This window comes from Eurytemora carolleeae, unplaced genomic scaffold (assembly GCF_000591075.1).
Source record: "Eurytemora carolleeae unplaced genomic scaffold, Eaff_2.0 scaffold2082, whole genome shotgun sequence".
In the NCBI taxonomy this organism is placed as follows: Eukaryota; Metazoa; Arthropoda; class Copepoda; order Calanoida; family Temoridae; genus Eurytemora; species Eurytemora carolleeae.
Window position 1 is genome coordinate 616 of NW_019398365.1, and position 16,651 is coordinate 17,266.

The 16,651-nt window shown below is 33.4% G+C and overlaps 1 protein-coding gene across 1 annotated transcript in view; it reads left to right on the plus strand.

Annotated features, from left to right (window-relative positions):
• Positions 1-990: 990 nt before the first annotated feature.
• The window catches only part of LOC111717276 (roundabout homolog 1), a gene marked incomplete at its 3' end in the record, with an annotated part of 29,650 nt that continues 13,989 nt past the window's right edge, over positions 991-16,651 (plus strand). Inside the window, exons 1-4 of the mRNA XM_023492779.1 lie at positions 991-1,182; positions 12,253-12,374; positions 12,529-12,630; positions 13,344-13,428. Of these exons, the coding sequence (XP_023348547.1) occupies positions 1,140-1,182; positions 12,253-12,374; positions 12,529-12,630; positions 13,344-13,428 (352 nt within the window). The remainder of the gene's footprint in view (positions 1,183-12,252; positions 12,375-12,528; positions 12,631-13,343; positions 13,429-16,651) is intronic.

The window sequence follows — 16,651 nt, forward strand, 5'->3', positions numbered from 1 at the left end:
TAGTTTCAGTCTTATATATATATACATAATATAAATACAGAATTCATTTTGGAAAATATGAAAAATATGCTTTAGTATAGGGAAAAATGGTTTTAAAGTGTCATACCTCTTATTATACTGTATCCACTAAATCTATATTCAGACGTTTTTAAATGTAGTAACTATAAAATAAATTATTAATTTTACTAGATTAAATAACCAGCCAAAATTTGAAAATATGAAAAGTTTAAAATTTGAGACAATTTTAGCCATTTCAATACTTAGTAATATCCACACTAATTTCTAGTTTTCAAAACTCAATGCCTAAATGCATTCACACAGTCCGGATAAGAAAGACCCGGAATTAATTATACAATTAATCAGATGACATTACAATCTAATTTTTAAAATATGATTGATGAAACGATAATCACAAAATAGCCGTAGTCCTGCCATTTCCAAAATGTGGTCTGCCTTTTTTAAAGCATTTTTAATTGCCAGAGATATATATGTAAAGTCGACTGATTACCTGTCAATTAATTCCGGGTCTTTCTGAATGTTGCTTAATGTAATTTGTATAACCCCATGGCACATTTTATAACAATCTGAAGAAAAGTAAATCTGGATTAAAGTTTTTCCTCTTGATGGTTTTAAATCCAAAATTGGCCCCATCCTATATACTTTACAGCTCGTGATTCTTAATTCTAGACGCCCACCACCTTCTAAAGGAGGGGGGTAGGGGGGGGGGGTGATTGCTGTTTATTTGGAGTTTTATTAAAGATCTGGGATAGAACTACTCTATATTTAAGAATTAAGTAAAACAACTCGATCAGAAATTGTTGAGTCCGTTTCTTCCAGCTCTGATTTCTCAGCACCAACCCGGAAGTGTGCGAGAGGTTGTGTGATTATTTAGAAACCACCATAGGTCTGGGGATACCCCCATCCTCTCTCTCTCTTCTCAGTTTCCCCCTCTCTCTCTCCCTCCTTCCCGATTCTCTCCGTCCGACAAAATTAGAGATATGTTAGGACTGCAGTAGTCTTCAATCCAGTATACAATACACTATGCTCAGTCCTAATGCTAGGAAGAAAAACAACCTGCTGTGATTCTAGTAAAAGAAAACCAACGGAAAAGTGTGTGAAAAGGAGGTTTGACATAAAAAATGAAGTACGTCTTCTACAGGATACTTTTAACTGTTGTTACAGGTAAATTCAAGCTTTAATAAAAACACACAACTTATATTGAATTCTATTTATATGCAATTGACCGAAAAATTCTTATTTTTCTATTTTTTATTCTCGCGTGTATATTCCAACCAATGCTTCGTTTACCGTTGATGGTAGTTCAGTTAGTGAACACTGAACATACATAACAAAACCAATAATTACAAAACCTATAAATACAGAAATCATAAAATCTTTAACGGACAAACCCTTTAAGATACACAACAAATAATGGAAAAGCAGTATATTAGTTTTTCATTCGGTTTAATAGTCAGTGAGTCGTCACTTTCAATCCCTTTTTTTAATTTACAATTTCATTTTTTTATCATACAAGGTTCCTTAATCTGTAATACAGCTAGAGATCGAAAGAGCTGAGTGGATGTTTTTAATCTTAACCCTATTTACCCTGACGCCTGGTCAAATTACTCCCCCCCCCCTCGCTATTTTCTTATTGTGATACGAATCTATAAGAATTGATACGTTTTTGGAAAGCCCTTGAACTCTACTTCAATATTCTGCGAAAAAAATGGCAAAGGATTTGAGTTTTTGCAACAAACTCAATGTTTCTAACTCCAACATTTTAGAATCCTTAAAGTGAACATCTTAGATATTTCAAACTTAGATTATTAGATCTATCAGAATTCATAGTTTGAAATTTCTAAGTTCTACGACATTGGGTTGCAAAGATATAGGAACTAGAATATGAGAGAATGTTGCAAAGACTAATTTTCTTTGCAATAATCCAAATATTTATTGCAAAATCTAGTTATGAAGCCAAAATGTGAAGAAAGAAATCTGTGCAAAATTTCTTTGCAAAAATTGTTTAATCTGGTTGCTGCTGTTATAGGCTTTCCAAAGAGCTATAAAATGTTGAAATCCAATGACTGGAAGTAGGTCTAAATATAGATTTAGTCTAGTATAAGTAAAAGAAGGCATATAGGCAGTATTGCCTAAGCACTCAAGGTATAAAAGCTCAGCTTTTAGCCTTAAGTGATTGGCATGTGTTTGTTAGAAAAGTTTGTGGGGGGGGGGTCAAATTGAACCCCCCCCCCCAGGGCAAGTAGAGTTAAACTCTTGATCTCGATATCCAACGTGAGCATTTTAAAATTTGAGGACTGTGTCAGTCGTATAATATAATAAATTTGCTAGGGAAGACCTATTATTGACATTTAACCTAAGTGATCTCTTAGGTTCAGGATGTCCTAACATAAACAAAAGGTTAAATAAGCGGTTCTTGTTAAAAACATTATCATGCATGAATTTAGAATATTTGTGTTATTCCTTTACTATTCCTGTATTCCTGTATTCCTGTATTCCTGTATTCCTGTATTCCTGTATTCCTGTATTCCTGTATTCCTGTATTCCTGTACTCCTATATCTTGTCTCTACTGCATTGTGTATAAATGCTATTGTTGGAGTAAAAGGTTAGGGAGGATCTGATCTTAGTTCTTTACTCCGTGAACCTAGAGGTAGAGACATAACAAAGATTTGTTGGGGGGAGGGGGTTTGAAGACTTTAGAAAAACTAGGGGGAGGTACTTTTAAAGAAGGAAAGAGGAGAATGAGAAATTTCTGTAATAAGCTGATTAAAACTTTATATTTTGCCCATTTATCCAAAACTGACAATGGTTGATATCTGATCAAAAAAGAAGATTTAATTGTAAAAGCAATATTCTCAAACTTTTTAACTAATTAATTTTATTTTAGCTGATTCACTGCTTCGTAATATAACGTTCTTATGGCGTCAATTAAAACTAATTTTTCTCTTCATTTGTATTTTGAATAAATTTTGTTCTCAAAGATTACCCTTTAGATTTAGTAAAATGAAATTTTGCTTCCGCGCTGCTATATTTGAGAGACTTAAAAGGTTAAATTAATGTGTTCGAAACTTTTTAAGTTTTTTTTCCGATATTGTTTGTTATAATTTGTTAGGGGTCAATTGAGTGAAAATAAAAATTCTGAAAAAAATCCACAAAAGAATATTCTATTATAATTTCCTACTCCCTTAATTCTGTACCTTTTAAATATTGCCGTGCACCTTAATTGCCATAGAAAAAGCTGAGTTTTAAGAAAACAGGGTTACCCACAAAGGACAAAATTCAGAAAAGATTGTGAAGATTTTTCCATCTTGTTTCAGGGTTTTCTGTCCACTTTTTCTTGATGTAATTTCTTCGCAACATTTAATCACGGAATCTCTGGACCAATTTAGGTCTTGGGAACCCTTAGTAAAGTAAACTTCCCTTAACTTCCCTGTAAAGTAGTTGTAAGTAATTATAATTATATTAGTTCTTGAGTTTCAGATCGTTATTTAATTCTCATCTTTTGTGGGTAACCCTGTAGCTGACATGTTGACCGGCAGATAATTGTTGCAATGTATTTAAAACTTAATTTATCTTACAGTTCTTGAAATATTTAGAAGTATATGTAGCATATATACTATACAGGGTGATCCTGGAATATGTTTGTGTGTGCAGGGTGGTCCTGTAATATGTTTGTGTGTACAGAGTGATGTCATTGGAAATTTGGAATACCATAAAATGTATAAATTAAAATCAGTTTCAAAACAGTGATGCATTTTTCTGTTCAATTATTTTTATATTTTCCCCTTGATTGCATACATTCCCCTCCCCCTGTATCTGAGATATGCTAAATATCCTGTACATGACTAACTATGCTAATCTGTCAAACATTATTTACAACAACTCATTGATAGATAATACACTTTGAATCCAACTTGAAGTTTATAGAAAAATATATAGATTATTTTCCCTCGCGATAAGTTCTAATAACGTTATCAATGTTGACGTTTTAGAATATTCTTAAAAGAAAAGTATTAAAGGAAATCATAAAATAAGCAGAAGTGAAAAAAGACTAATTAAATTTCCTTTGATGAAATATTACAAAAGAAATTCATTCCATATTTACCTTTTTTAATAAAAAAGTTTAATCTAAAGAGCATATTGACGTAATTTGATGTGATTCTCTCAGATTAATCTAAAGAGCATATTGCCGTAATTTGATGTGATTCTCTCAGTACTACATGCCAGATTAAAACAGTACCCTTGGTCTTTCTGTAATAAATCTAGGTCCCGAGATTACTCTAATCAACGTCTAATTCTAGTCTCACTGACTCTATCTCTAGCCAAAACTCAAGGCTATCAAACTCTAGCCAAAACTCAAGGCTATGTATTCGTCCGTATAACACAAAGGTTAAACTATTACTAATTGTTTTTATTTACAGGTAAAATCAAAACTGACCGTAATGGCCAGTCAGGGTCAACATTTAAATAGATAAGATATAATTTCAGAATTCACTTTTATAAAATACTGCAACTAAAAATGTTCAGGTACAACAAAAAAATTCCATCACTTGCTCAGACAAAAATGTAAAGGTTATACCATTGTGATTCGGACATAGCGGGTCCTTGTAAATATCGTCAATAGTCCCTTCAAGATATTTTATTTTAACTTTTTGAGATAAAGAAGAAAAAATACGGATACGAGATACAAGAGATTAGAAAATAAAACAGAATGAAAAAATCATTAAATTGAAAAATTAGAAAGTTCAAAAGAAAGTATGTTAATGAAAAAAAAATTAGAATTTGGTTTTGGTTTGATAATCGTTGGCAAGAATAATAATTAAAATAAATGACTTGATAAAGATTTTAACGAGTATGCAAGTTGAAAACTATTCTCCAGGAAGGGTTGTAAACTGAGCAAGATTTGAACCTAAGATGAACTCTATCCCGTGGTTCAAATACAGGTCTATAATTCACAAAAGAAAATCCAGAAAGTTTTCACAACATAGCTATTTATTTTTTTCTTCATCCCTGAGAAATTGATCAAAAGATTAAACATTTTTAAAAGTAAAATTGAATATTTTGTGGTTGAAGCAACCCTGAATATCAGGGTGGTCTTCGAGTACACCATAGATTCAAGAACAATATCTCTTAATCAATTTATACAGGGCGGTAACCAATATATGCACCATTAACCAGATAAAGGGTGACGAAGAAAAATGCCCACCCACACTTTAACTGCGTTTTCAGTTCTGCAGGTGTATCAGGATATATAATTTAATAAAGGGCAGGGGTTTCTTTCTTCAGGGGAGAGGGTTTAAAATGCTTATATTAAAAATCTCTGTATCTGTCTATCTATCTATCATCTACCCTGCGATATATAGTTAATGTTTGCACTAGTTAACACGCTATTGTTGTAAAATTAAAGCAATGCTTGAAGGCAAGAAAACCCATCTAACTATTAAACTAACTATCGAATTAACTATCAAATTAACTATCAAACTAGCTATCAAATTAACTATCAAACTAGCTATCAAATTACCTATCAAACTAACTATCAAACTATCTATCAAATTAACTATCAAACTAACTATCAAACTAACTATCAAACTATCAACAAAAAAACTATCAGACTAACTATTTAGCAAACTATCAACTTTCTAACAAATTTTTTAAATGTTCATGTACTAGCTATTTAACTAACTATCTAGGTAACAATCTTACAAACTATATAAGTAATCATCTAACTAAACATCTAACTGTTAATTTACCAACTATCAACTAGCAATCAAACTAAATGTCTAAATATAGATACCATTTAACTAATAATCAAACTAACTACCTTATAAAACATGTCTAACCAATTATCCAACTAATATCACTCAGACCGTAGTTAAAAAGTCTAAGGTTTAGCGGGGAGAGACATGCCAATTTGATTGATAGCTTAAAATTTAATTATCAGAACCAAATACGTGATTTTCAACATCAATAATCAGAAAAGGGTATATTGTGAATCTAACATGCCCTCTAAGAATCAGGGGTTACTTGAAATTACGAGACAGTCCCGTAAATAATATTTTTTAATCCCTAGGTAACTCCTTGACAAGAAGTCCAATATAATTGAATCTATTCACATTTATAAACCATGGTACTAGTACTAGTTAGAAGTTAGAACAGGTTAAATTTAATAAAATTTAAGCCTAAACTTAGAACATGTGTGCACAGATAAATGACTCGGGTGTGCAGTGTGAAGTAGTAGTGTAGGTTTATGACAAATAATTCAATTAATTAATCAGATTCTTAAATTAAAATAGCAGAAATTAATTGGTAGGTTTAAATCATTAATCTTTACTATATCCAACTATCCAACTATCCAACTATCCAACTATCCAACTATCCAACTATCTAACTATCCAACTATCCAACTATCCAACTATCCAACTATCCAACTATCCAACTATCCAACTATCCAACTATCCAACTATCCAACTATCCGGATTGTATTTACACCTATATAGTTGACAACAACAATGCTTATTTCTTGTATATCTAGTGCCTAAAGAGACAAGGTTTTTAACTAATCAATCATGCAAAAATTAACCAATTCATTGTATTTTGAAAATGAATAATCCCCTGTTACACGCGTAAACCATTTTAAGCAAATATATATATTAAAATTGTTTAGAAATCATACATATCTATTATCTACCGTTTATACATGAAGGTCAAAGGTTGACATTACGACCATGTTCAAGAAAATCAGGGAAGTTTTCAGTACGAAAAATTATTTCGGTCAAATCAAATCAGGACCTAGGTCTTTGCAGAGGCGCTTCTATTATTGATTTTTGATGGAAGACGACAACCTAGGATGCTTTTTCAAATTCTTTAACAACGTTCAACGTATCTAATAGGAATACAGCGAGCTAGAGAAAAATAGCAAATCCAAGTTAAATGTACACACATAAGAAACTTAAGGTTTGAAGGGAAATTGAAGAGGAAAACAAGATAATCAACAAGGAATGTCTGCATTCATATGTCAACGCTGTATTACCTTGGAGAACAGAGGATCCCCCTCCTCCCCCAAGGGGTGTGGGTCCTGGGGCCCTAAGAATCCCAAAGTGAGAAAAATTGGAATACTGTAACACTATTAAAATAATTTTGTACAATTTTGTCATCAGCTTTTATAAAAACCTCTAAAAAAAAATATTGTAAAAAAAATTGTTATGGAAAAATCTAAATCTTTAAAAACATCGATTTTACTGTTTACGTCGATCAACTTTCAATAAACGCCGCTCCTGCGGATTCCCCCCCCCCGATTTTACTGCGTTTTGTTATTTATTAATTGTAATTTTATTTTCCTACATAAACCAACCCAGCATTTTATCCTTTTTATTTAAAGTATGTGAACCAATAAAAAAGAGTAAAATGGAAAAGTAAAAAGGTAACGAAGCAAAAAATATATGTCTCGTACGAACCATGTTAATTGTTCATTGTCGAAATGTACATTTTCATTTTCTAATTCTTTTATCTTTGCAAGCATATGTCGTAGACCTTAAATATTTGAAATATTAAGTAAACTTACATTATTAAAAATTTATAGGTTTGGTAAAATATTTAGTTCCTGTGAACTGTTAAAAAACAAGATCAATAAACAAATGATTAAGTTATTTACAAACTAAATAAATTTATGTCAAACAAAAGATATTAATTATATTTGTATACACCTAAATTTACTCTAATAAGGATCACGGCATGTCTTAATAAAACCTATTTGATGTGAAGGGCCTGGGGAGTATAATAATAAATTATAATCTCTCTTTGTATCCAGAACCCACTCCCCCCCCCCCTTGTAGTTCATACACTTATATCCTAGATAAACCATAGATGAGTAAATAGTATATATTATGTATAAATTGTATTTCAGTTTACTTTTCCATCAGCCCTCAATCAAACTTTAACCCTATCAACCTCTCACATTTATTGCTACCTTCCTTTTCCAACCCAATCTCTTCTCCTCTACACGCCCTTATCCTTTGTTAATTTCCTGACCTGGCAACGCATCCTTATTCAATCGCTTCTCTGTCCTATACCGCCCTATCCTTAGTCACTTCTCTGTCCTGTGCAAGCTCCTATCCTTAGTCGCTTCTCTGTCCTGTGCAAGCTCCTATCCTTAGTCACTTCTCTGTCATGTACACGCCTCTATCCTTAGTCGCTTCTCTGTCCTATAAACGTCCTTATCCTTATAAACTTCTCTGTCCTGTACACGTCTCTATCCTTATGTCAATTTTCTGTCCTGTGCAAGCTCCTATCCTTAGTCACTTCTTATGTCCTGTACAGGCCCCTATCCTTAGTCGCTTCTCTGTCCTATACACGCCCTATCCTTAGTCACTTCTCTGTCCTGTGCAAGCTCCTATCCTTAGTCGCTTCTCTGTCCTGTGCAAGATCCTATCCTTAGTCACTTCTCTGTCATGTACACACGCCTCTATCCTTAGTCGCTTCTTTGTCCTATAAACGTCCTTATCCTTATAAACTTCTCTGTCCTGTACAAGCTTCTATCCTTATGTCACTTTTCTGTCCTGTGCAAGCTCCTATCCTTAGTCACTTCTCTTCCTGTGCAAGCTCCTATCCTTAGTCACTTCTCTGTCCTATGCAAGCTCCTATCCTTAGTCACTTCTCTGGTCTATACACGCCTCTATCCTTAGTCGCTTCTCTGTCCTGTACACGCCTCTATCCTTAGGCACTTCTCTGTCCTGTCCTCTATCCTGTGTAAGCTCTTATCCTTTGTTAATGTTCTGTCCTAGCTGTGGATGCTCCTATTTTAAGTAAATTCAACTTTTTGTCCTTCACATGTTCTCAACCTGCCATTTTTCACTTTACAAAATATTTTTCCTGTCCCAAAATTTTCCCAAACGGAGCTTTTAAATAGCTCGTGCCATGTGTCCATTACTTAACCCCTTTCCAACCTCCAACCCCTTTTTTGTTTCTATCCTCCCCCCTCTTCCAATCCTCTTCCCACGTGTTCCATGCATCCATCAATTTAGTTTCTCTCTTGAATGACCATGTAAGGGCTGATGGTTAAAATTTGTCATGGAGGAATCATGAATTTACCCCTTCTTCTCTACCCTTCCCCCTTCCCCTTTTCTCTCCGCCCTTCCTCTTTTCTCTCCCCCTTTCCTCTTTTCTCTCCACCATTCCTCTCTCCTCTCCCCCTACTACTCTTCTCTCTCCCCCCATAACCCTCTGCTACCTTTATTTTCTACCCTATACCCATTACCCATCATTATAATGATACCTTGCGATGATATTATCACGGTCCTACTCGAATCAACATTATTCTTAACTAAATATAAAATTCGTGATGGTCATTCAAAAATAAGAAAACGGAAAATGATCCCTTTAGTTTCCAATCAAATCTGGGTTCCCTATATTGTCTTTAATGAAAAACTGTGTAGAGAAGGTCAATGAAAACTTCTAAAACATTGTTTATACCTTAAACTATTTGTTTTAAACGGATAAGTAGATTTTGACTTTACATTTAAAAATCATTTGTTGTTTGGTTTTAAACATATTCTTTATAATTCTTTTCATCAGTCGAAAAAAACTATGATGGTAGGAGATTATATCAATATAATGAAGACGACTTTCGACTTCAATTATGATTTACATTACACTTTTAAACATCATAAATACACAAAAACGTGGAGTCAAAGAGAAGATGTCAATTAAAAAGGCTTCTCTTTAATTACTTGTAAAAATTCAAAAAAAGCTTGTTAACAATTAAAACTTGAATAAAAAGTCGTATTCATTATATTGATATAATCGCCTACCATCGTACAAGATTATATTTTTGTTGAATTGACGCACATTTTGAATTTCATGAATCCTGAAAGTCCGTGTTGACTAAAATGTTAAGCTTTAAGAGAGAATGATGGATATAAAGTAAATATGTTTAAATTTAGAATTTTTAAAGTGGAAAAATATATTTGTATTTATTTTGTGATCCAATCAAAATAAATATAAAATGTTATTTTAGATTTTTCAGCAGATTCTTTTTATTATCAACATAAGTCACATAAAAACAGAGTTGATTCAAACAAACAGACAAACAGAGGAATTAACGGACAAACATCAAAACGCACACTGGGAGAAGTGCATCTCATTGAGGTTTCCTAGAGTAGATATATAGCCTGGTATATAAATACTAATTGATCATTAACTCTCTAATTATTCACCATGATTACCATTTACTCAGATAAATCAGGCATCATGGACCACCATCCTATTCTTCTAAAAGATATTTGTTTTATTAAAGGGGATGAATACATACTGTAAGTACCTGACATGTCCGATTCACAACTCTGTAATTTTAGTTCTTTTTGTCTCTGGCACTCTGCTGCATGAAGTAAAAAGTCGCATTGATAAAACCACACAAGAAAAGATCAATTTTCTTATGGAAAAACAAGGATATTTTTAAATATTTGCTCTGACAATGGTTTACTGAAACGGGCATTTTTTCTTGAATTAAAAAGGGTTGCCTGGCATTTTGTCGCTGCTCTTCTAAATACGATATTACTCCCTCATCGATCAATTGGTTTTATTATTAACCATGTTTTGGGACACCCTGTATTTAAAATGATGATGATTTGATAAAGAGTAATGATACCATCTACTGAAGTATATATATAAGTATATATTCCATTATCATTACAAACAAGTTGAAATTTAGCTCAAATTCAAGGAGGAACTTAAATGTCGTCGTCTTTTTTCCTCAGCTTACTATTGAAATGGTTCTGTACACAGCACAGGGTTTCCAAAAAAGGATAGGAAATTCATATTTTCTTATATTTTTTAATACTTTGTGCAATCGTGAACTTGTTTATTTCTGCGCCAAATCATTAAATAAGCCATTGAAATAATATTTTCATGGCAGAAGAATTAATTTAAATCAATTAGGATCATCATAAATCTTTAGAGTTCAAAGTCGTCTTTACAGTCTCATCCTTTCAGGGTAGTCTAATAGGTTCTAAGCAACACTTTAAAGATTTCCAAGTATCCAGAAAAGTTTTGCATCTCGCAAACTTTACAACAAACCGGATACAGCCATAAATTACACTTAACCTAACTCCATATTTTCCTTTTAAATGTAATTTGTATGAAAATATATCTAGTGCACTCTATCTGAAAACTTTTAATCAAATTTTAAAATCAAAAAGTTAAAAGTATGATTTGAAGGCTGAATGAGATTTCAATATTCTTGGAGAAAAGAATTATTAATCAGAGCTGAGGGGAAAGTGAGTTAAGAGAAAATCTAAGAATAATTTTCTCTTGAATTTGAGAGCTAGTTAGAGGCGGGGNAAAAAGAGGTGCCGCTAAAAATATGTTTGGTTAGGAAGGGGGTAATACATGATGATAAAACTGCACATTAAATAATCCCGTATGGAGTCTTTTTGATACATAAAAATCCAGCAAATGTAAAAAATAAGATAAGGAAGGATAAAACGATGTAAACTCCGGTTACAGGACCGAATTGTACACAGCTAGAGCAAACTGCACAGCACCTTTGCCAATACAAATATGAGGCTAAACGGGACCGTAAATCAAATGATTTATCCCCTTCTGGTGAAATTTATGCGAAAAACAACATTATTATGATTCTGAATTGAATTTTAAAACATATTTTTAATTGGTCTACAACACAAGTTGTTCCATGACAAAACAACTCCAAATGCATAATCAATATAACATTTTAACCAGGGGGCGGGCATAACTCTCCTAATTTTGCCTGGCTAGGTTTAACTAATATCTCGATGATTTTAACTTTAAACGTTCATGTTTAGCGAAACAGACTGTACAAGTGTACAGTGTAAAATGTATATAAACTAGACTTTTAAGACGCTTTGCGCCGATCTTCCATTCCATTTCAACTTATAAATTGTGGCCCTATATGTGAGCATTTAAATTCTCTTTGTACAATATAAAACAAAAACAAACAAAAAATTAAGGGAATTAATAATATTTTTTCGTGCATTTTCAAAATTTTACAAAAATTTAAAACTTTTGGACACTAATTTTTGTTATTTTGAGCATCAACATAGCTTTCTGGGGTCATTTAAGGTCACACACAAAATTTGGGCCCGATCGGTTCAGCCGTTTTGACGTTTATTGGATACAAACGGGCAGACAAACAGTGATGAACTGTATCCCAGTTTATATATTTATGTAGATGATATGCCATTATAAAAATGAATATTTAGATGTTGTATTTGGACTGGAGATGATAGAATCCCCCCGGGACCTGGTTGTAGCCAGGAATGAGCCGGTAACCCTAAACTGTAAGGTCCGGGGGGACCCGGAACCTACAGTTCTATGGTTTAAGGTAAATATTCAGTTATCATTTTCTTTTCTTGAAGGTAAATTTCGGATATTTGGGTGATGTGGAAGTTATTAAAAGGATTATAATTCTATCTATATATATCTACTATTTATACATCTATCTATCTATCTATCTATCTATCTATCTATCTATCTAGGATGGAGAGGAGGTAGTAACAGCTAAAGATGATCCTCGCTCCCATAAGATTCTTCTACCTGATAACGGTTTATTCTTTCTCAGAGCAGTTCACAGTAAGAAGGTAAAGGTTTGCACCGTTGAATAATCTCATTTTTTGATGGCCTTTATTTTCATCAGACGCAAGGCAATGAAAACTTCGGTTTATTAAGCTCGAGTTTTAAGCAGCAAGTTGTTTACAGTATACACATACACACAGGCTACAGACGGTTAAACGAGATAGTAGTACACCACATGAACCATCCCCTTCTAGGGATAGTACACCACGTGAACCATCCCCTTCTAGGGATAGTACACCACATGAACCATCCCCTTCTAGGGATAGTACACCACATGAACCATCCCCTTCTGTACACCACATGAACCATCCCCTTCTGTACACCACATGAACCATCCTCTTCTGTACACCACATGAACCATCACCTTTTAGGGAAATTAATGTGGTGAATACCTTTCCTTTCTGAATGTTTTATAGTTGCAAACTATTAAAAATCATTTGGGGAATGAATACAAGGTTTCCTTGAATAAATTTACAGACAAAAGTTTTTTTCTTTAAAAAGAAGGGAATTCGTTGCTTGTTTTTCTGTGTTTGTTTGTTCTCCTGAACAATCGGATAAAATTCCTATGTATTTGGATGTAAACAACAATTTTCCAAAAAGAAATCGATGTTTTTATGTTGTTCTAGAACTCATCATGGTTTTATAAATGTTGTGGTAATTTCCTAGAGGGCGCTTTTAGGACCCCCCCCCCCCCCATCTAACGTTTTTTACTCTTTAGGAGAAGGATTCTGGTGTGTACTGGTGTACTGCAACAAACACAGAAGGAACTATATCTAGCTCAAGAGGAAAACTTGATGTAGCTTGTAAGTTCTATTATTTTCTTACAATTATGATGTTATGGTTTTAAAAAACGCTAACCTTAAAAGTGATTCCATTTTTGGTTCTTCGTCAGAAAAAGAAATTCATAAAGACGACTCCTTATAGAATTTAAGGTTTGTATACGTATTTTCTAAAAAGAAAAAAAAACGTTTACGCTTCTAAGGTCATCTTCAGAGAAATTCTTTCAGTAACAGTTAATGAAACATTTAATTTTCAACAAAAAAAAAAACAGTTTTCGTTCAAGTTCCATTCATGAAGCAAACTTCAAACTTTAGTAAATTTCAATTTAGAATCGATGTTTAATTAAAATTAGCTAGAATCTACGAGATTATAAAGTCATACCAGTAATTTTGCATAAATGTGAGCTTTTTAATCCTTACTTCTAGAGTGGTTTGATTGTCAAGTATAAACTGCATACTGTAGTGTACTGTATCCTGTATAACGTTATTCGTACTGTATTCCTTTGCACAGAATAGAAATCATTTCCTAACTGCATAAATGCATTTAATATTTATATACTGCATTATAGTTTAAGAGATCAATTTACTATTTGAAAAGCTTTTACCTAAAGCAAGAATTGCAACGATTTGCATTTGCTGGATAACTATATGTATAAATACAGGGTTATTCACAAAAGATGAGACTCTGTAACGACTAATACTCACGTCATTGGTGCAACCCTTTTCTTGAGTTGTTTGTTCTCTACACTGCATTAAGGCCAAGTTTAATCCTTTAGATTTGAAAGTCGTTAGGTCTTTTTCAAAGTCTTATCCTTTGTGGGTATTCCACTCTGGGTCATAGTAAATTTGAATTCGAACAGGACCTGCCCAGTTTGTACCGGCCTGCCAGATAACAGCGTGTACTGACCCGACCCTATGGTACAGTACGTCGCCCTAACCAGACTAACATACGACAGGGGTCAATTTTCTTGGCATAGTCGCGTCGGAGGGCTAACTAAGACAACTCCCATGGCGCGTTCAGACTTTTTACAGTACCCGGCCTAATCCTAGGCCTATTTGACCGACCCCACTTGCTTAGTTCACCGTGATTCCTGTATATAAATATTTAAATATAATATACATATAAAATCTAAATAGGAAATTTAAATTTTAAAAATTTAGTTTCACAATAACCTTTGTTTTATATCGAACTTGACAAAATTATTTCAAATTTTTAAAATCACGAAAATTTTTGAAATGAAGAATAAGGAGATACAAATTGTAAGATATTCCGAACATCCTGATAATTTGATATTTTCATAAAAATTTTCGAAATTAAGAAAAAAGCATTAGTGGTTATTCTAACAGTGCACACATTTTAGCAACTATAAAACTCTAATAAAGGAATTGAATTCTTGTCACACACTCTGTTTTCAAACTATAAGTTGATATGTCAGATAAAATAGTTTAAGTTTGAAATATCAAAGGTACACCGTCAGGTTGCAAAGATATATGGATTAGACAATTTGTGTCTCTGTCAAAAACTCAGTTCCTTGATGAAATATCAAATAAATATTATATCTGGATTCATGTATTAATCTCGACATAAAAGCAGGTTCTGCTAGTTTTCCTGTGAAACTAAGAGGATAATTTGATGAGTAGGGGGGGGGGGGGATAATCCCCCTCATTTTCATTATACAATTACCCCAGGGCAATAGAGTAATTTAAATACTTTCAGAAAACTTAATTTCCGGAGAATCTAGGTGTAGGGTTCCCTTGTAGTAATATAATATAATAAACTTTTATTAGAATCAAAATATTATTTCTGTTAACAAATATGTACATTGTACACATACAGTACACATTACTTACATCCCGTGCAGTGCTGTGCAATCAAACAAACTTTAAAAAGTTCAGTTAAACATTTGTATGTTCACAATTTTTTCATCCCCATAAACTTTAAAATCTTTGATTCTTTCTTGATATTACTGGATTACTGGAAATTTGTTCGCTGGGAGATCACTTTTGTGACATTTTCAGCGAGTCAATATATCTTTTTTGTTTCTACTGATAGTGCATTAAGTTAAACCAGGGATCTCGGCGCCACTGACACCTATCACATTGAAGAAATATGTTTGTCATACATATTCTTAAAACTAATCAATGAGGTGGCATTTTTAATGTCTATTGGCAAGCTGTTCGATCTTTTAATAACTCTCAAGCTAAAGATTTTTTTCCTAATATCTAGGTTGCACTGTTTTGAGTTGAGGTTCATATTGCATTGCATGTAGTAAACCTTGTTTCTCGTTGAGCTGTGTCTACAGACCTTGTAAACCATGTACCTTCTTTTACATTATTATCATGCTTATGGAGAATCTTCCAAGTCTGGATTAAATCTCCTCTTATTCTTCTTTCTTCTAAGGTGGTCATGTTGACCTCCTTTAATTGATCAAGGTATGAGGTACTATGGAGGCCTGAAGTCATTTTTAAAACTCGTTTTTGAACACTCAAGCAGCTCAATATCTGATTTAAGCCAAGGTGACCAAGCCTGAACACAGTACTCTAGNGGGGTCAGCGCTTATATGATTCTGATAATAATGATAAGTTAAAACAAGACTCCAGATTGAATGTAGTTAAGTGAATGGATAAATGTTTAATAGAATTGTGTTTTGATGGTTAATGAAATAGTTGTTTTGCCCGCACAATCCGCCATGTTTTTATTCCTTTTGTAGTTTATTAAAAAGGGGGAAAAGGGGAGATTGAATGAGGAGGGGGGGGAAAGGGGGGAATTTTGTTCAACACAAGTTTTTGCTTTTCTAAATTAATTCTTTTTATTCATAAAAGAGAAGAGCAAAGCAAGCAAATAATGCCTTGGGCATATTTTGGTAAAATTTACAGCTTATCAAACTATTTTGCACAGTTTGGTCGGGTTTTTACTTTATTAAACTATCTTGCGCAGTTTGGTAGGGTTTTTACTTTATTAAACTATCTTGCACAGTTTGGTAGGGTTGGGTCATAGTAAATTTGAATTCGAACAGGACTTGCCCAGTTTGTACCGGCCTGCCAGATAACAGCGTGTACTGACCCGATCCTATGATACAGTACGTCGCCCTAACCAGACTAACATATGACAGGGGTCAATTTTCTTGGCATGGTCCAGTTGGAGGGCTGACTATGACAACTCCCATTGTGCGTTCAGACTTTTTACTGCAGTATCCGGCCTAATCCTAGGCCTATTTGACCGACCCCACTGGCTTAGTCCACCGTG